This window comes from Melozone crissalis, unplaced genomic scaffold, assembly GCF_028551555.1.
Source record: "Melozone crissalis strain CALT ecotype California unplaced genomic scaffold, PUWL_Pcris_2 ptg000012l_1, whole genome shotgun sequence".
NCBI lineage: Eukaryota > Metazoa > Chordata > Aves > Passeriformes > Passerellidae > Melozone > Melozone crissalis.
The window spans coordinates 10,951,340-10,972,145 of record NW_026535790.1 but is presented as its reverse complement, the minus strand read 5'-3'; the positions used below and the strand labels follow the sequence as shown (position 1 = coordinate 10,972,145).

The window sequence follows — 20,806 nt, the reverse complement described above, 5'->3', positions numbered from 1 at the left end:
GGCAATGAACCTGGCTGAGGAGTGCTGCATCGCAGGGATCAGGCAAGGCTGAGGGCACAGGAGTAAAAGCAACCCCGCATCCTCCACACAGCTGGAAAGGATCCAGAACCCACCCAAAATGTGCTTTTTCCCCACCCCAAATGTGCTTTTTCCCCAGGCCCCACCAGCCACACGCTGCTCCTGGTCCTGCCCCTCACAGCTTTGTGCCCCTGCCCCTTGTAAAAACCTCAGTGAAATCCCCCAACCCTGCCCCAGCTCGGAGCTTTGGAATCACATTGCATTGGAATCTTTCCTCACTTATTTAAGCACCTGATTAAAAAAAAAAAAAAACAAACAGAAAAGAGGCTTTATTTCTTGTTTCAAGTATTACATGCACTTTCAAAAATTAAAACTCTTTATTTAAACATCTCAATAGCATCTTGTCAGTTTGGAGGCAGCAAAGAATAACAGACATTTTGAAAAGCATTTACAAAAATACATTGCACAAAGTCCTATCTTGCTTTTTTAAAAATAAGTTAGTGTTATTCAAAATATTCCCCCCCCCAGCTACCTAATTTCAATTTATACAGGATAATTCTAATTTTAAATATGTAACCTATAATATGAAAACATCTGTACGTGTGTCATCTACTCCTCTGCGTAGGCCATAGGTTCTGTCTCTAGGTCGAGTGAAAAACAGTTCTTCACATGGAGACTTTGTATTTCAAACATTTGAGGACTGTTGTGCAACATACATAACTCAATTCAGAAAACCAGTCAGCAGGTCCATGTGTAACAGTTCTGTGTAACTACAAAATGCACTAGGAACAGCAAGATAAAAATTCTGCAAACAAGTGAATTTCAGGAATCTTTTCCGAAAAGGATCTTCAAAGCAGCAAGGCTAAGGGGGGCAACAAGCAGTTTCACTTTGTTCTATGTGAAAATGTTGTTTCCAAGAGCAACTCTACTCCTCTGGTACCCGACTAAGGCTTTGGGGAGGATCAGGAATGCCCGTGTTTGCACCAGCAGCGCTGAGCTCGAGTCCCTCTGGTAACTGTGACGCAGCGAGAATTGCTTCAGGCTTTTTTTCCACACACTGAATTCTCACAGTACAAAAGGAGAATAACAATCAACCAGTCTAAGGAAATCTTGTCCCACTTTGGACAAAGTAAGGTAGTGCAGCTGCTGTACAGCAGTGTTTACTGAGCAATTCAGCAGGCTTATCAGCTCCGAGCCCGTCAGTCAGTACATCAAGGTCGATGTGGGATTGACACTAAAAAAAGAACAAACTGGCCAAGTTGCCATGGTAAAAACCCTTAAAATAACTTTAAGTAACTGAAGTTATCCCTGACTTTTAGAGCAATTCACGGCCACAAATTACAGTAAAGCATTCTCAGTCGCTGGTGTTGAAACTGGTTTTGGTTGTGTTAGCTTTCCCTGACAGTAGTATTTATTATATTTAACATGTAGCAAAGAAGCCCTTTTGGATCCACCAAAAAGGTTACAACCAACTGTCAACTGAAGGACACCTTTAGCCACAGTCAGTGTTCAAAATGTACCACAGTTTTTGGCTTATGGTGCCAAGCTAGCAAAAGTATGCAGTTGAGTCCTGGGTTAAAAAAGAACAGATTCCTAGTTGCAGAAAGTGTGGTTTATTCTTTTTAAAAAACCTATACATTCATTTGTAATAAAACGTGTGTCACCTGTTTGTCAACTGGGCTTTATGAACCAGAGCTGTTTGCATGCATTATTTCTCTCAGCATGGACACAGAAATATGAAGCAAACTGGCAATTACAAGCTGAGCCTTAGAGTAAATTAAAATTGGGGTTTATACATTTCTGCTGACAGTCTTCTGCCTTTATCAGAGGATCAACAGTTCTGCAGTGTGCATCTTGCATCCTCATCCTTTACAGATTCCAGTGTTGTAGGCTTCCCAGTATATACAGATTAGGAACAAAATGTACAAAGCAGCCACCCCCAGCTGTAGTGTGCATTACTGGGCAGGTTTCCCGTGCACTCTGAACCGATACAGGCAGGTGTACTCCACATGGCCCCAGTTAGAGAAAATCCTCAACTCCACTATTTGGAATGCATCTTCATTTTTCTCCTGGACAAGGAAAAAGCAAACACACAAATCAGTGTCAGGGTTCTGGCATAAACATCTGCAACTGAAGTTTTCTTAGTTATTAATGACTGTTGGTACTTGCAGGGACCTAAGCTATGCCTTGAGAATTTTCTGTTCCTTTGAGAACCTCCCTTGCCTTACAATTATTTGTGAGCCTGAAGCAGCATGGAACAGACTCTCCCCATGTTTAGCAACTTTCCCCCATCTGTGTCCACATAGCAACAAACCCTTCTCCCCTCTCATCTATTCAGGCCATGGTTTGAGACACAAACCTCAGCTTCTACAGTGCCCACATGAGAACAAGGCCTTTTCCTTCACTGCTCATTGCACACAAGTGTAGAAAATAAAAGTACCTTTCTCCTGACACTTTACATCTTATAATCCAGACTTACCATCACTGGAAACATCTGCAGTGGTTCTCCATCTTGATCATAGACATACTCTCCTAGAAGCTTGCCTTCTTCTTGATATTCATCATCCAGACCCTGTAACAGCAGCAGAAGAATTTTTACTTCCATCAAATCAATGGAATTTCCAATCAAACCCAAACCAGAAGCATGCTTACACAGAGTATCAAGAGACAGCACTTGAAGGTTTATGAAGCCAGGATCAGAATGTTTCCCATGAATTTAAAGTTCAAGCACAGCTGTGTATTCCAGTTTCCTGCCCTGTAAATAGCTGTGCTGTTTACATGTTTTCATGGTCAAGCCCTTTAATTTTCATGGCTAAACCCTTATCACAGTGTACAATATAAACTGTTCAGGACAAACAGTGAGAGAACATCAAGGTTGAAGTCAAGATTCAGATGCTTACAGGTGACTGTTTAAGCATTCAGAAAAATGACAAAAAGTTCCCAGATATCATAGCTGCTCTCTGATATACCCTGTGGTCTGTTCTGCTCTGTTCTGAAATCCTGCCTACACAACTGTGGTGCTGGGGAAAATGAACTAAAAAAATTATTTAAGGCACATCACAGTTAAGCTGCAGAGACAAAATGGGAGGGATAGTGGGTGGAGAGAGGAAGAATGGGAAGGAGGATGAAACAAAATGTATGAAAAAACTAGATCAAATAAAAAAACATCATGTCCCTCCATCAGTGTTTACTACTGTATAGAGCAAGAGTAAATAGCTCATACAAAATTAGTTGCAACACGTGTTATTCATAATCTCAAAGCTCATAAATAAAAGCAATTTTTAAGAGCAATGAGTGTAACAGTTTATCATCTTAGCTGTCCTTGCTCAAGTTACTCTCCTCCAAGGTACATAACACAAATATTCTGTGTTCAAACATCAACTCAAAATCAGAGACAGACTTACATATACTGCAAAATTCCTAGGAGCACTGGTAATATTTCCTGTTGGTGAAAGAGTTTTTGGTATGTGTTCCAAGGTAAAGGCAGTTGGATAGATCTTCATGGAAAGTCTCACCACAAGGTAGCCCTGGGATCCTTTGAAAGCCCAGCAGTTCCCTGGGTACATGTCCGGCTGCACACAAGGAAGGTGGAGACAACAACATGGGACACAACAACAAAAACAATGTTGCAATGTTTTCTAGTTTATTGCAATAAAGAGTTGTAATGAATTCTGAATTCTTAGGGACAGTCTTAAACAGTAAGGTGCAGAAAGAATCTCCTTGGTGGAACTCTTCAGGAAGGCAGCACACCCACCTGAGCTAGCAGGGGTGTTTTGAAGACCTGCCTTGAGATGAGTTCTCAGCAGGAACCCTCCCAGCCCTCCCACTCTGCACAAGCCCAGTGCAGCACTCAAGCCTCCTGTGACTCTCAGTTTTGCTACACTAGGACTTCAACTGTGCCCAGAGCCTGCCAGAAGAATGCCACTCTTAGAAACAGCTCCAAGTACCTGTGCCCCATCACAGAGATACACCCAGCACACAAAGAGCCACCCAAACCACTTCATATAAAATATCACTGCTGCATTTGTTTACTTGGCCTTTCATTACCTGAATCACCACTCTGGGAGACTGGGAGTAGTACCACAGAGGAATTCCAAAGAGGCTGATTAATGCTGTCTTGGTCTCATAGGTTTCAGAACAGCGAGTACTCAGAATGCTGCCACCTCAAAAAAGACAGAGCAGGTTAGCAGAAATAGAAGTCTTCAAGAAGGAATGAGCAATTAAGACAGAGATTTCTATAAAGCTTAATGAATACCAGATAAAGATATTGTTAAGATCTAATAACTTTGTGTTGATACAATGCTTCTATACATGTTATTTTAAGAACAGGTTAAAGGTCTTTCATTTCTTTCTCATCCAGTTTTAGACATATTGAGAACTATTCTATCCATGTCCATGCACACTTAGGCAGTTTACAGGCCTGTAAACACCATCACAGATTGTAATGATGTGATCATCAGGCAACACACAAAAATGCCCTACTAAGCTTTACTCCTCATTGTAATATTTCTAGTAAATACTACAAAGAGCATGAACAGTAAAATGGTGTTTCCTCTACTATTTACCTCCAGATTCCAAGGCAAAATCCACCATCCCAGTCTTGTCTTGAGAGTAGAGCTTCAGTGCATTATTTACAATAATCTGTGCTTGCTAGAAGTGTACACATACAACAGAATGAAAGGAAAAATATTTTAATAAGATCAAGCAATAAAATAATTGATCTTTACCTATCTATGAAGTTGCAAGCATCTTTTTGAGATGCTGCACTTCATCACAAGTCCTTGAAAGCCTCTGCCAAGACAGAGGCCACTTTTAATGGATGGTTGTCTGTCTTAAAATACAAGTTCATACTGCATCTTGACTGCTGATTTGTTTTGTTTTTAAAATCTGCATTCCCTTCTTCCCAAGACCCTGAGCTGCATTTCTTTGGTGCACTTGTTTCTTGGGAATTCAATTTTCAAGATAGCACACTAAAAAAAACCACAAGTGTTGACAACAGGCAACAATCAATGCTGCAAGAATCCACTCGATAAAGCATTTTCTGCAGTTCTCCTCATTTCAATTGATGTTCCTGACATCTCCTAAAATCATAAACATTTATGTTGACAGTCATGCTCCACAAAATGCCCATGAAAGAACTCTTTCCTGTTTTAGTTGAATTTTTGAGGCATTAAAACTCACTCACCGCTTCTGTGATTCCAGAAATCCCTGCATTAGTCACAGCATTTGTAACTACTTCAGATGTTACTTTTTGGTTTGTTACAGACATATGGAGAGTAATATTTCTGAGGATCTGCAACTCAAGATCCCTCAGCACAGTCTGTAGATCACTTTTGCTCACAAAATTGGAGGTAAGCCACTGGAGAAGTGATTCAGGCAACTCTTCTTGTTGATCACCAAAAAGCAATAGCTTGACAGATTCCTTGACCTGGGCATCTACCTAGTGGAAGCCATTAAAAATTACAATTATTAGTTTTATAAATATATATAAAATATATAACAGATACATAGCTAGATCATTATCACAAGTCATTATTTAGGTAAAAGTTGATAATTCCATCTCAGTATTGTTGTATTTTGTTGGCTACATTCCAGTCAGACCTTTTAAAAGGCTTCAAAAGAACTTAGGCAGAATTTTTTAGAAATAACTCTCAGATAACAAACTTAATTTGCTTTTACATGAGTTTCTTTTACATATTTCCATGGATTAGCAAAATACATCAACAAATACTGTGCAGAGAACTGCTCCTATGTCATAGCTTCCAAGCAAACCCCTGCCATTGTAGAAAATAAAGCAATAAACTCCTCCCTAGTAAAGTGTTATTTATGCACTAATGGAAAATTCACAGTAACCCTACATACAACACTGTCATTCTTTAAGATTGATACCACCCCCATGTTACTGATTGAACTGCATTTCAAGAAAATTAGTGAACAAAACCAAGTAATATGAAATTTTACTGGGACAGAGAAGTTGCAGAACCTACTTTTTCATGAATGACATCCATTTTCTCACAACTCGTCTTCACACTTTCCCCAGATAACAGCTCTGATTTCATAGAAGCCAGCTCCAGTTCTAGCTTTTTAATTTTGGACATAAGTAGACTGTATTGATCATCATCTCTGACAAAAACAAGGAGTCAATTATTAGGAAAGAGTAGTTGGAATCATTCCATCAACTTCCAAAGGTGTGAGAATATACTTGTCTAATACAAAGTGCTCTTCTAGTTCAATTGTTCACCACAATACACACAGTGAACTTGCACTTGTAACATAGTGTTACTTAAGGCATCCTTAGAATTAATATACTCCAAGCAAAGTATTTTGAAGAAATGGAAAAATCCAGCAGTGATGACTTCAGATTTTCACCAGGCTGACAAGTTAATAACTCAAACATACAGATGTGGGGGAATTTAAGGGCTTCTGGCAAACCAGTCAAACTTTGTGTGAGTTTGCCACTGGTCAGAGTGAGTCTCAGGCTGCCTCACTCAAACCAAAGCAACTCCAGAGGCAGTGCTGACTTACAAACAGCAACTCATACATGACCAGTATAGATCAGTGTCCAGGGAATGCTATGGAAAAGATCTCAACTATCATTCTAAAGCCATTTTATATTTAATTTTAATTTAAATGGCAATTCAGCAAATAAACAAAAAAACCCAAGAGACACCACAGTTGAAATCCAGTACAAGACAGAAGTGCTCTTGCTGACAGTACAACCCTGCAGGGTCAGTTAACTGACACAAGATAAGGATCACTGTCAGCTGGCATCAGGAGTGAAAAAGCAAAATGTATTTGAGAAGTGCTTATACCTCACTGATTTTGATTTTGCCAGGTCGAACTCCTTCTGGATGTCCTAAAAAAAACCCACAAAAGTTAAGTTTTAACATATATAAAGAAATTCAAGTGAAAGAAAGAATGAATTATAAAGAATGTTATATGAAAGGAAATTTTAGCACCACCTGTATGGGACTGCACACACAATTATGTTTGTTCCTCTGTATAACAAGCTTTCAGTTCAAACCTGCCTCAATGGTCAAGGGAATAATTTTTCAACTTTGGAATGTAACCCTCTCCAAGAAAAGTGAACCAAAATACAAACAAGTTATGAGACTTGGGGAACTGTAATAGCCACAGTAAAGGAAACTGCTGTTTGGAACAGAAAATTTAAAAAAAAATCAGTATGTTTTATCAACAGGTTACAATTAGAACAAGTCAGCAAAGCTCACTGTCAATACCTTGGATTCAGCTGAGAGTTTTCTAAGAAGTTCTTCCAACGTCTGGATGCGCAACTCATGCTCTTTATGTAAAGCCAGGAAATCAGTCTTAAAAAATAGAAGAAAAAGAGGGTGTATTTGTTTTGGAGTACAAATACCATAATTGATATTTTCTGTTAAGTGCACTTTTCATTCCATTCTGTGAATGATTAAGTGATTTATCCTGCAGGTAGTGTGAGAAATTACAGAATCTGTAATAAATACAGAAGTCTGATTTAGCTGCAGTAGGGGTTATATACAGGGAAGTTTACCACAAAAACCCTGCTTTGTCACTACCCCTTCCTATAGTCTTCTTTATTTGTATAGAAACAGGATAAATCCATCAGCTTTTCAGCAGTGTAGGAATCTACTTTAGGCCACCTGTCTGGAATTAATCCTTTGTCACCAATAACAAAGGAGGAACAAATGCCCACAGCTACTCCCTGGCCCTTACTACCTATTGGTTATTCCTAGAGCAGAAAAAGAATCCTCCAGTCAAATCACTCACAATCTGCATTTATATAACAGAACAATCTGTATCAGGAAACATCAATAACTGACTGTCTTACCTTTTCCTCCAATTTCATATCTTTAAGATATTGACTCACGACGTTTTTTATTAAATTCAAGGTTTCACTTCTGTCACTCATCGTAGCAACCTGATCTTGAAGATTCTGGAGCAGGCTCATCACTTTGCTGTATTCTTTGTTTCGGTCATGGCATCTGTCAGACACGAAGGCCATTTGCTTTTCCAGCTCACTTATACGACCAAAGTCAAAGATATTTATGGTATCCTAAAATATAAAGATAATGCTTGAATGTATAAAAATCAACTTATCTACATTACTCTTGTGCAACAAGTAATTACTGCAAAATACTGAAGACATGGAAGTTAAGAGAACTTTAAATATATGCAAGTTCTTCCCTAGACTGGTTTCCCTTACCTTTGGAGGTTGCACAGAATGAAAAGAGTCATCTTGTGGTTCAGGAACATGAACAAAATCTTCTGTTCTCTGTATTGTGCCAATTCTTGTCCAGTTCAATGGAGGTAATAATGAAATGAAGCCATCAAGCCCCCAGAACCACAAACCTAGAACAGAAACAAAAAGCTATATAAATATATATAAATAAATGCTGCTCTTTATCTCCATGGAAAATATGTTGCATGATACACTTACTACATATCACATTGCATAAGAGCTAATAAAAATTGGAAGAAACTTCCATAGAAATAAAATAGCATTTCACAAGATTACTTATTTTGGCAATATCTTAGTGGGAAGTAGCAGCATTTTCTACACAGGGTAAATTCTTTCCTTGTCCACCCTTATACAGAGGACTTGAATCTCCACTGTAATTTTCCAGGAAGCTTCATCTTCTCCACAAAATAGCTGCAAGTTTTTAAGACTCACAAAGACACGAAATTGCTTTTCAGAAATGGCCCAGCACTTCTGGTAAATACTTCAATTTGTTTCATTTCAGTTGACAGCTGGCTGAACACTGTCTACTAACCACTCTAAAGTCAGCTGTATCTGAAGCAACTAAAGCAGGGTCTAGAGCAAAGGAAAGACTTTGGATGACTTGGTAAAAACTTAACCACACTTCTGTGGAGGCTGACAAAGCAATCAGTACCCAGCCTACTCTTTCATTGCTACTCCTATGAAGGGAGGTAAAGAAAAAAGGACTTCAGTGCATTTACTTATTCAGCCACTCTTTCTAAAGAGCTCTATGCAATTAAATCAAGGATATTGCTTTTGTGACAAGGGGAGAGATTGCTGACTTGTAGTACCCTGGAAGCCTGAATTACTGCTCTGTTCACAAACAAACTTGCTCTTTTTCAGTTCTTCATCTTCTTCATAAATCAATTCAAAATGCTATTTTGGAGCAGCTGTAGTACACACACTGATTTGGATTAAAAGTGAACAATTGACATACCTAGCAGAAACAGGAGTGGGATAAGAAACAGTAACCACCTGTAGTTCTTTGGAAGGCATCTAGAGAAAGAGAGCACAGTTTACAAGAAAGAACACATTTACCATGATTAATTGATTTATAATATAACTGAGTAAATAACTTGATCAGAAAACAATTATTTCAAAGGATACACACCTTCTTACAAGAAACACCTTGAGCAAAGACATCAGAGTAACAAGTTGATACCACCCAGTTCTAAGCAACCTGAACATGCCAGAAGCTGCCCTCCCTAGAAGACAAAAGGTGGGAGTGTGAAATGTAATTACTGCAGCACATGTTCAAAGAAACCAAGCAGAGGGACATGCAGCTGTGGCCAACAAAGCTTTGCAGAGTGGAGAAATGCATGAATAAGGCAATGCATGCAGCTTACTGACATCTAGATACCACAAGTATGACAGCATTGTAACAACAGCTACTCAACAAGGTCAACAGCCATGCAAAGAGATGAAATGCTCTTTTGTTATGGCAATGCTACCTCACTGAAAATTCAGTATTAATGTCTGAACACAAGTTATCACACACTGGAGGCCTCAGTATGCTCCAGGAAACACACAGATTAGCAGCAGCAATTTTTGGTAAGAGGAATACCAATATAGCAATTGACTGCCAAACCAAACACACCCCATTATTCTTGACACCCCATATTCACACACTCACTCCCTCTGGTTAGTCTCCTGTAATGCCTGTGAACAGGAACACACCCTCTCATTAAGCACATTTTGGTCAATAAAGCAGCACATGCATCTCAAGACACAAAAGCTACAGCACAAGCACAGCTGAATTAGTGTAAGCCCCTGCAGTCCCCTGATTTGCCAAAAGGAGCAGGCAATGCACACACACACACACACAGATTGGAACAGTAACCTGGAGAGAGAATGGCCAGCCAAAGTAGAGACAACACCTTCTGCGACACGAGCCAGCCCGCGGCTCCCGCTGCTCGCAGCCCGTGAAGCACAAAGTAACCTGGGCATAACAAATGAACTCCATGTGGTCACACACACAAAGGAGCTGCAGCTTCCCTTCAGTACACTGAAACAGGCTCAGCCCCTGCCCATCACAGGTTCTGCAGAATTTTAAACTGTACCTTTCAGTAATCTCAAATTGGCTCTTCACTACTCTAAAGGAAAGCAAGCCACTAGCAAATATGAAGTCAAGTAAAACCAAGAGAGTTTAGAAACTGAATTCTCATGGACAGAGATAAACAGGCTGAACACCACCTGTGCAGTTAGAATATCACTTTTCCAAAATCCAAGTTTACATTTTGTAACATGTTTATCTAACAATGCCATGCAAAGTGTAGCAGAGAATAGCAAGAGTACTACCACAAAAACAAGCTTTAAGCACATCATTACTTTAAAAGCATCTTATTTGTTCAAAATTATACATCAAGTTCATTATCTGGGTTACTGTGCAGAAGTGAGAACAATTAAAAATTTAAAATTCCAGTGATGTCTAAGAAATATTGATAAACAATAGAAAGTATTCCCACTTAGAAGCTGCAAGCAGTAAATTTACATTAAGCTGAGTGTTCAGTAGGATAGTTCTGTATCTCTTAAAAAGAACAAAACCACCACCAACCTCCCCATCCAATGCACTGGAATAAAATGCTGTAACTTAAAGCCTGCTGAGGCCAACAAATACTATGTCCAAGACTAGGATCAATCTTTCTACAGAACAAACTACACCATATATGTTTAGAAAATAAACCTATATTCTTAGATTAGCAGGTATGTCTGGGTTAATCTGAGGGATTATAGATATACCAACCCAATGTTTTGCAAACATTTAGGTGACTGAAGTGTCTCAAATCATTTTCCTTTGCTGAATAAAGAGCATTCAACAGATCCTTGATGTCATTCAAGCTAGGGAACGCTCATCTCACAGGGTAGATTCTATCCCTATACAAGATTCCTGTAAAAATTGACTATCACTAGAACAAAAATAAAATATTAAAACCCCTTTATTCAAATAATCTGCATACCAGTATCTCATACTTTGCTTTCATTTAAAGTCAGCTCTTCAACCCAGCAAGCAAGCAGATCTCCCCAAAGTGTAATAAATTAATCTGACTTGTTCCTTCTAACATACGAGGCGCACATTACCCAATCCCTTGTTTTCACTAACAGGTAAGCAGCCTGCCAAGCTTGTACAAAAGCCAAAATCAGAGCAAGAATTCAGACAGAAGAGGTGTTAAGGAAGTTAGTTGTCTAGGCACTTTACATTTCTACCCTACTTTGACAGATGAAGAAAGGAAAAAAAGCCCAAACACAAAACGTGTGATTAACATTGTGAGATTGCGATGCAAAATAAAAGCAAACAAAAATATCCAAGTCAACCTGCAGAAGAAAAGGTGTGCCCAATGGTCCTTGCTACCCTTTTAGCCCATGAGGACTGCATGTGGTCTGTGGTGTACATTTCAAGATGTTTCTTCCCTTTACAGTCATCACCTGTTGGTTGTGGTAACAGTTGATTAATGGGATAAAGCCAGAATGAAGTCAAGATCTGTTATAAAATCACCTGAACAAGTCTATCTCACATCATCAGTTATCAACCCAAAAACTGCTAAGCAAACTTCAGGGAAGGAAACTTTCAGGGGAAATACCACAGTGCACCAGGGGATCACCATCCCCCCCACACTGAAGTTGCAAACCAAACATTTACTTTGTAGCTCCCACAGTGTCAGGGGCTGTGTGCTGCTACTATTACAGCAACAACCTGGTATAGAGCCCAGGACTGAGACTGCATCAATCTCTGTACTTACATATTGACTCCTCATTCACACCAAGGTGACGATCTTCTCTGTAGAACTCCTTTACATTCATGCTTCCACAGTAGTCTGAGTGAGCTGCAACACATCCAAAAAGCACACACAGATTCTGATTATCAAATTCAAAGCCTTTCATAGACACAGATTTTAGCTAAACTGGCTTGGTTCACTATTAAAGTCAGATTACTCTAAGGAAACCTGGAAAATGATTGAGGAAGAAGCCTACTCTGTGTAATCTTGTTCCTTTAAATATCAAGGAAAAAAATCCTTCTGCTTCTTTTCAGATAGCAAAGTTTTGGGGAAAAAAAAAAAAAAACAACAAACAAACAACCCCTCATCAAGTATGTTCCTGTTCCCAACATTCCATCAAATGGGTCAGTCATCCATTACATATTTGTGCTGATTTTAACAAACTTGTTACAAGAAGGAGAAGAAAGCATTAGGAATTATAAGGCTCTGAGCAGAGAGGAGGAGGAGAGCAAAGTTCTACTCACATGCAAAAATCAGTTCCCTTCTGCCTATGGCAATTTAACTTCACTTGTAGAGCAGGTATTATAGAAGAGAAAGGACCAAAGAAGAAATGAATATTTTCAGGGAAAACAAGATGTGCTCTAAAGTAGTGCAGAGTGATGAGAGCAGTCTGAGTTTTGCAAGACAGATCTAAACAAGCTTTAAGTGCACAGCAGGTTTAAGGGTGATAAGAGAGAATGAAAGACATTAAAAAGTTAGAATTTGATACTATCACCACAGTTTTTAAAAGTCAACTTAAGTTTCTTGATTCAAAAATTACTCTCTACCACTTCCTAATGAAATCAACATATGGATCTCATATAAGGGAATCTTGATACTTTCAAAACAGGAAAGGTATGAAAAGTGTAGCACAAGTGAAATAAAAACTGAGAAAGACAGGAGCCAACCAAAAGACCATAGAAGAAGAACACCATAGTGCCAAAGATGAAGTCCAGAAGAAAAAAAAACCCAGTACACACACTCTGTCTTTGTTTGCAGACCAAGGAAGACAACTGAAAAGGTACCTTTATATTCATAACCCAGCTTCAGCAAAACCATTTGAAAGAGTTGCACTAATAGGGATGCAAAAGATGCTGCAGTATTTTTGACCAATCGTAGAATCTTACTCATGTAGAAATATGTTCCTCCTATTGAAAAAAACAGTGTGAACACAAATTATTCATCCATAGAAATATGTACTTCTGTTCTCTGGTCACCATTAGCTTGTGTAAGAGTGAGGGCAAAGCAGGGAAAGCCTTTAGCCAAGAGTATGACACTTCAGAAAGTGTGGTTTGAAAAGTTTGGGTGTATTTGATATTGCATGAAAGCTTTTGTAAGAATTACACACCCTGGATAATGATTTCAAGGCAAAATGTGCAACTTCAGCAAGAACAGCTTTGCTTAGTGAGAGTGCAGAACTCTAAAAAGCAATGAATTCTTTGCTTATGGAACTCGGGATTCCTCACTGAGGTGAACTGCTGCTCCTGATTTTGGGGTCACAGTTCCAAAGAGACACCACAGTCTTATTCTGGATTTAAAGGAGTGAGGACTGCTCACCATCTTTCCTGCTGTTACATCAGAGGAAGTTCCTACAGAGGTCTGCCTGAAGTGCTAGAGACACACCCTTCTCCAGAGCCAAAATCCACCACTGCCACTGTCCTAGACTCAGTCACATCCCAAAACCCTGCCATGACTGTGTGCTTTTCCCCACCCATACACCCCCAAAGTTTGACTCAAACCCCTAGATTAAAGTTCAGAGGAATGTACAAAGATGAGGAAAACTCTCGTGTGAATGCAAACTCAGAAGTACAGAAAGAGTTTTCATGCAGTGCCACTTTAATTAGTTGACTGTTCAAGTCAAAAGAATTCCACCCTGTGCTACACACTAACTAAAAAGAAATACTTAAGTATTTGAAGTCATATCATATAGCTCAAACAGACTAATTCCTTTTTCTTGTACTGAAAACAAACTTCCTTCAAGACTTAACAAACCCACAAAATTACACAACTGGCTCCTTTCTAATTCAAGGTCATTAAGGAAACAAATCCTATGTGGTAACTGAGGACTACCAGTAATCAGGAAACTCCAGGTGCAAGAGGCAGGCAGACATGGGCAAGACAATGAGGAAAACAATCCACTGAATGGAGATTGTCTTGGAAAGGCAGAATCTCATTTATACAGACTCAATTTTTCAAGCTTTAGGAATGTAGTCTCTAGAGTGACTGTTTGGAATCAGTTTTTCCCTTTGGAGTTCAATTTTCTCATGTAGTTGAGGTTTAGCTTTTAGAAACACTATAAAAAGCTCCAAGGTTAAAAGAGGAGGAAAAAAGGAAGCAGAAAGTAGAAAGCCCTTTCAGAGACTCCCTTGATAACACAAGCACTGCAAAGTAACAATTCTGCTCAACCTTGAAAGTTCAAATCACATGAGGGATAAAAAATTGTAAACCAAAAAGCACAGGAAGTTTGTATCTTAGAAACCATGACCAAATATTTCACAGGCAGAGCCACAGAGATCTGATGTCAGATTAGGAGACTTACAATCAGTGCTGGCTGGCCAAATAATTTTATAACTTAAGATACCAGGGCATTTGAATTTTGTAATTGTTTGATTTTGTATTTGTTTGATTTCTACAGCAGCACTGAAAATCAGTAGATTACTATATATCAGAATCTGACAAGTACATAAAATTTCAACTGATATAGGAAAAGGTATTTCAAATACAAGCTGATCTCTACAATTCATCAGGGTCAGACAGATGCTTAAATAACACTGTAGAAATGAAACACAAGAGAAAGTAACTTACTAGATGCATGTTTCTGGCTCCTGTCCCTGGTGTAGATCCTGGAGGATGGCACATGGGAAGCTGAGTAGGCAGTGAGGACCTCCTTCCTCTCTGACAGCATGCTGCAGTCACTGCACGTGTAGCCGTTCAGCGCGGGCTGCAGCTCCGGGGCTGCAATGCCCCCGTTGCCCTGCAGCAGCAGCGTGGTGTCACTGCCTGGAACACAGCACAGCACCATGGCAGCACTGCCAGCACCCGGCCTGTCACACACAAACTGTGTGCAAGGAAAAGCAAAGTGTGCTTACCTTTGGGGTCACCTTCTTCATCAAGGCCTGCAAACGAAAAAAAAGAAGAAATTGGTCTCAAGTATAAGAAAGACCTGAATTGAATTATAATATCTGACAAACTCAAGTTAGAAGTCCCACTAATTTTAAGACTTCAAAGAAAGTCTCTTTATGGTTAGCATTTAACATTTTGCAGCCCATCAGAGAAACACCTATCCAGACCTTACTGTAGTAGGGTAATAGTTGTGAAAATCATCCCATCACAGAAGGGGCAGGCAGAGCAACATGAATGCCAACTGCACCTTGACTTGGTTCCCACAAGAAGTTAAAGCAGCAAATTACTGCTAACAATGTTTCTGCTGCTTGGTAACTACTTTGATACTACTGTATTTAAAATTCTGTTTTAAGAGCCAGGTTATCTAAAATTTAGAATGGGTTCTACCAAGATGGACACAATTCTTCCCACTAGGACTCTGGGAAGGTCACCAGTATTCTGACTGGAAACAAAGAGTCTGAATTGGGAGATAGAGCAAATTGCTGAGCTGGCTGGACACAATGCTTCACATAAACAATACTTTATATAGACAACTCCCATATTTTATCTTCATGGAAGAGAAAAGGTTCCAGGAAAAATACATCTTGGTATAGTTAAAAAGCCAAACCAGCCAGCCACATACAAAAAACCTTTTGGGAAATTCTGAAATGCCACTAATTTGAAACTTTCATCTCGAGGTATGTTAAAAAGAAACACATTTCTGCCTACAAACAAGTAAGACAATGCTTCGCTTTTGACTTTTCAAAAACAAGTTATATGTTTACCATTCTTTCAATACAGAACTCAGTGTACATTTTGAAGAAAGCACAGACAGGAGATAATTATGGCATTGCATCATAGAAGTGTTTATGTTTGCTGGCATAGTAACTTGACTGTGAATGTCTTGACATTAACCATGCCAGTAAATCAAATTTACACACTGGACCATGTATGTCCAGTGGGCATCTTAGCAAGCAGACCCCTAGAGATGAAGTGCAAATGCTCACATGTTTGGGGATAGGGTGGACAACAGGTGATGCAAAGATCATAAATTTATACACACCAAGCCAAACAGTTTGCACAGTTTGATACAAGCAATAGCAATTATTGCCTACCCCAGAAATGATCAACTTCTGTCTGTTCCCGAATCAGAGACTCATCCAATACAGTGGATATCATTGATGTATCACTGGCATGGCTATTGAAACTGCTCTGGCTAAAAATAGATGAGCTGGACAGATTTTTCCTTGGCACATGTCTTCCACTGCCAGACTGCTTGCTCACACTTCTGCGCTGCTTCGCCACCCTAGGAAACAAAGGCAAGTGAGACACAGCACTAAGACACATTTCTGTCACTCTCTCACTTTATTAATAAATGAATTAACAGTCATTTCAACACTGATGTGACTAAACAGAGCAAACAAGGTTTAAAAGGAAGTCCTCTCCTTCAAGCACCTATAATTTGACAAAGATGCTTGTAAAAATTTGTCATTGCAAACCACATACTGAACATAAATTTCAGAGTATGGCAGCAAACACCAAGAACAAAAAATAAGACCTGTAGGTAACCTTTCTGCATTATTGTGTTCCAACAGTAAGACTCAGGATTTACTAGTGATGAGTAAAAATGCTTACTTAGACTGATCCCTGAAGGACATGTTTCCAGCATAAGAGCTGTCATGAAGGGAATCACTCTGTCCATCATCTGATTTACTGTATCCTCCAGCAGCCAACCGTAAACTACGCCGTGACATTCTGGGTGAATCAAACACTGGATCTATTTTGTTCTCAGTCTCAAAATCCAAAGCAGATGAAGAATAACTCGAACTGCAGTAAAATAAGAACAGCAAAGTTACTGGGAGAATTTTCAACCTGGTAACAAACAGGTTTTTCAAGCTAGTCCAAGCTTCCATTAAATGCAGTTTATTCAGGGTTATGGTACAATCCCCACAAGATATACCAAATAACCCAAATAATCCAGATATGTGTAGATATTCAAGGTTCTCCTAGGCAATTCATACTACCAGTTCTACAACTGAAAACAAATCACAGAAAGAAACAACCACCATGGAAACCACGAATGAAGTTTAGCCAGAGCAAGCACTCATTCTTTTGGGACCCATTTGAGAGTGGAAGCCATTCATGACAGTTTCTTCACCATGCCTAGAAGCAAATTAAAATTGACACACTCCGAGTTGCAAGGCAAAGATTAATTTTTCAGTCTAAGTTTATTTTTGTCAATTTTCTGTTTGTGAAGTCCTTGTTTTGAAAGCTGAAGATCCATATGCCACATTACCCTGAATTTCCACCTCTCAACAAGTAGGAACTTCCTCCCTTTAAGATACTTAAAGACTTCCCTACTTCAGCTATTTCAGTTTAACAACCATTACTTGCTTTTAGAAAAGTGGTTTAAAAGTATTTCCTAATCTAATGCAAACCAGAATTAACAAAAAATGTTTAGATACTTCAATTTGTTTTTCTCCACAAAGGCAAGTTTACACATAGATAGCCTTCATGTCATTACCCCAGGAACTCCACATTTCAGCACAAGATTCTCTCAGAGCCTCCATGAAAACTTACAGCAAAGACAAAGCAGCAACACAAGGCAAACACAAACAGATTAAGCTGAGGAGTCTGTAAGAAATACATTTACCAAAGCAGAAGTTCAGCCTGAAGCAGAACTGTCATACTCCCAAGCAAAGGAAGCATTCAGTTATGTAAGTGAGCAGGGGCTGCTGGCACAGGGCACTGCACACAGGTCAGGCTCTAGAACTGCTCAGCCCTGTGACCCACAGCATCCAAATGCTGAGTGCTCTGGGCCAGCTTTCATAAGGGCTCTGTCCCTTCCTGGGCACAGGGATACACAGAGATGTAACAGCCCTTCAGTACTCCTGGAGGCTTTGTTTGATTTTTTAAAAGAGATAAGCAAAGGATTGTTTATGACAGCAGCTCTTTCTCCCAAACAAAAACAAACAAGCAAATTAGATCTGAATGAGTAGATTCTGCTGTGCAATCTGTATTTGAAATGGAAGCTTTCCCTTTAAAAATGCATATAAATAGCTGCTATAAAATGTACTTGTGTAAAAACAACTTAATGGAAATAGTTTTCTCACACCATCATTAAAGATCTCATAACATCACAAAGCAATAATATGGTAAGTATTGCACTGCTTCAGCATGAAATTAAGTTAGCACCAGAAGGCCTTGAAACTACACTTACAGTAATGATGTAATTCTGACAGGGTGGTGCTTTTGAAATCAGATCCTTTATTACTCCTCAATACAAAGAAAAGTATGTAAAATGGGACTGTCAGAGCATATCAACTTCTTTTGGTTAAAAAACCCAGACAACACACTGCTGGGAAATATCTCATGGCTCCAAAACCAGCTGGGCATTCAGCCCAAAAGATCAGACCAGAGTCTGTCCAAAGCAGCTGCTTCTATGGCCCAGAGTAGAGAGATTTGATGGCAGGGCTTTGGTTCTGTGTGCTGGATCTCACTGCTCTGCCCTGATAACCCTGGCACGTGCAGTGCAACCCTGTGCAAGGCAGGAAAGAGCCTCAGCACAACTTTACAAACCCAGTATATACACTAAATACATCAGGCTTATTAATTCTTGCTTTCATTTGGCTGGAAGAGAGAGAAGAAATAACATGTTATCTCATGTACTCAACCAATTGTAGACTAAAGAGATTAATTTTTAGTTTTCAAAAATGCTAAACATAAATTACTCATACTCTGACAGATATAAAGAGAATATGGGTTAAATGTGGCTCCTCCTGCTGTTTTTCTGAAAGGGTCAGAGCCACAACAGTTTTCTATTGAGTCCCTCCCTAAACAGTTGTTTCAGAACTCAGGTTTGCTATTTACATTTGCCACTATGCATTTGCCTTTCCTCATCTTCACCCCACGTTTCTTACAGACACTCAATTCACAAGAACACAAAGTACACAGAACAAGCTGACAGCTGTGACCAGCCTCAATTTGTTTCTGTTTATGAACACTTGCTGTTACCAAGTATCTCAATGAGCATTTATATCAATGTGGGTTGAATAAATAGTTAAAAGTTGAGCTCTACTATCTAAAAAACCCCAACAAATCACCATGGAATCTTTTTAACAAAAGGGGCTTGTCTCTCACTTATGCAGGGCAATAATTCTCTTCACATTATCAGTCCTCTGGCAGCAGGACAGTACCTAGAAGTCTCCTAACTTGTCATCTCACTTCCCATGCTTTGGAATGCAGCCTTTTTTCTTCCACAGGAAAGACTACAGTAAATAAAAAAACCACAGATCTTCCTTTCAAGGGCCAGAAATGAACCTGTGCATTGATGTCCTGCTATGCAATACGTGCAGCTAACCAAGAAACACCTAAAGGTGGGATGCAATAGCCCACACCCCTGGGTAACCTCTGCAAACAGAGAGGACTGGTTCCCTCCCCAGCAAACAGCTCCCATGGCTGCTGGCAGAGCTGGTGACTGGATCTAATCTTACATTTCCAGCTTCTTGGTAACTCCCTCACATGAGCTTCTAGAGAGTAAGAATGTCCCAGACTTCAGGTTATTTTTCAAGTAAGCAGAATGAGAATGAGGTCTGCCAATTTTAGCACACCTATAGCTTGTCTGAAGGACCTGCAGTGTCATTTATTTATAAATACTCCTTGGAATGAAATGGGCAGTGATGTTCTTGACTATCCAGGATAACAGGCACATGCAATACACCCAGAGAACTACAACTGAACAGACATCTCCTAACATGGACAGCCATACAGGCAATACAAAAACATTCACAAGCTTCCTAACCAGGGGGCAATGCTTACATTAAGTGACCAAGGACACTACCTTGAATTGTTTAGTTATTTCTTCAGTCAGAGCCAGAACATACTTAAAAGCCTCAAAGGATTTTATTCAATTACTGTGCAGAAAATTGCACCCCAGGTGATTGCTCTGACACAGAAAATCAAACCAAATTCTTATTGATTTAACCCATATTTGTGAAGAAGTGTTAAAGCCACCCAAACTGACAACACAATTCAAAAGATGATGGTGACTAAAAAGAAAGATCAGTCATAAGAGTGGGGTGTAAATTGCATGTTGACAGGTGGGTGAGATTCACAAGTTTGACTTGCATTTGGAGGAGGATAAAGATTATTTAGGTATCTCAGTTAAATGTTTTTCTGATTTGGGCTGGAAGAGTAGAAGCACAAAGCAGAAGCACTACAACTATGAACACACAGTGATTCCAGTGAGTATTAATATAAGTTCTATTAATAAATCATAGCCAACTCTATTAATAGCTTTGTGGTATCAAACTTCACTGTACTGCTTCCTGCAGGGCTACATCCCAAGCCAATTTCTTTAAAGAAAAGATTCCATAAAGATTGAATTGCCAAAGGCAGAATAAACCAGATTAGAATATAAGCAAAACAGATGAGGGGTAAGAAGGAACAAACTTCTACATGAAAATGTTTCTGATTAGCAATTTCCTCAGATCTTCAAATATTGTTTGACCCAGAGTAGGAAGAGCTACAATAACAGATGTCACTCTGCACATACAGAGCAAGCAGAGGCACAGCAAGAGTCTGCACAAGAGACTGTGGTTTACTCTCCTGACACCCTGAAAGCACTGTCATGTCAGTGTACCAAGTAGCTTGCTCCCATTATTTTAACATTTAGGGCTTC

At 39.3% G+C, this 20,806-nt stretch overlaps 1 protein-coding gene across 9 annotated transcripts in view; it reads right to left on the bottom strand.

The window, feature by feature from the left end:
- Positions 1–332: 332 nt before the first annotated feature.
- The window catches only part of SUN1 (Sad1 and UNC84 domain containing 1), a 28,856-nt gene continuing 8,382 nt past the window's right edge, over positions 333–20,806 (bottom strand). For 4 of the 9 annotated variants that reach the window (XM_054270578.1, XM_054270579.1, XM_054270577.1 and 1 more), the window contains exons 3-23: positions 16,762–16,953; positions 16,242–16,432; positions 15,114–15,140; positions 14,830–15,024; positions 13,050–13,172; positions 12,010–12,093; positions 11,585–11,695; positions 10,113–10,211; positions 9,384–9,477; positions 9,210–9,268; positions 8,219–8,364; positions 7,844–8,068; positions 7,257–7,343; positions 6,831–6,874; positions 6,006–6,141; positions 5,204–5,458; positions 4,584–4,668; positions 4,066–4,181; positions 3,423–3,590; positions 2,498–2,590; positions 333–2,087 (exon numbers count right to left, since the gene is read on the bottom strand). In XM_054270578.1, coding sequence (XP_054126553.1) covers positions 1,974–2,087; positions 2,498–2,590; positions 3,423–3,590; positions 4,066–4,181; positions 4,584–4,668; positions 5,204–5,458; positions 6,006–6,141; positions 6,831–6,874; positions 7,257–7,343; positions 7,844–8,068; positions 8,219–8,364; positions 9,210–9,268; positions 9,384–9,477; positions 10,113–10,211; positions 11,585–11,695; positions 12,010–12,093; positions 13,050–13,172; positions 14,830–15,024; positions 15,114–15,140; positions 16,242–16,432; positions 16,762–16,953 — 2,644 coding nt within the window. In that variant the 3' untranslated portion in view covers positions 333–1,973. The remainder of the gene's footprint in view (positions 2,088–2,497; positions 2,591–3,422; positions 3,591–4,065; positions 4,182–4,583; positions 4,669–5,203; positions 5,459–6,005; positions 6,142–6,830; positions 6,875–7,256; positions 7,344–7,843; positions 8,069–8,218; positions 8,365–9,209; positions 9,269–9,383; positions 9,478–10,112; positions 10,212–11,584; positions 11,696–12,009; positions 12,094–13,049; positions 13,173–14,829; positions 15,025–15,113; positions 15,141–16,241; positions 16,433–16,761; positions 16,954–20,806) is intronic. The other 5 variants (XM_054270581.1, XM_054270582.1, XM_054270583.1 and 2 more) reach the window with 5 other exon arrangements.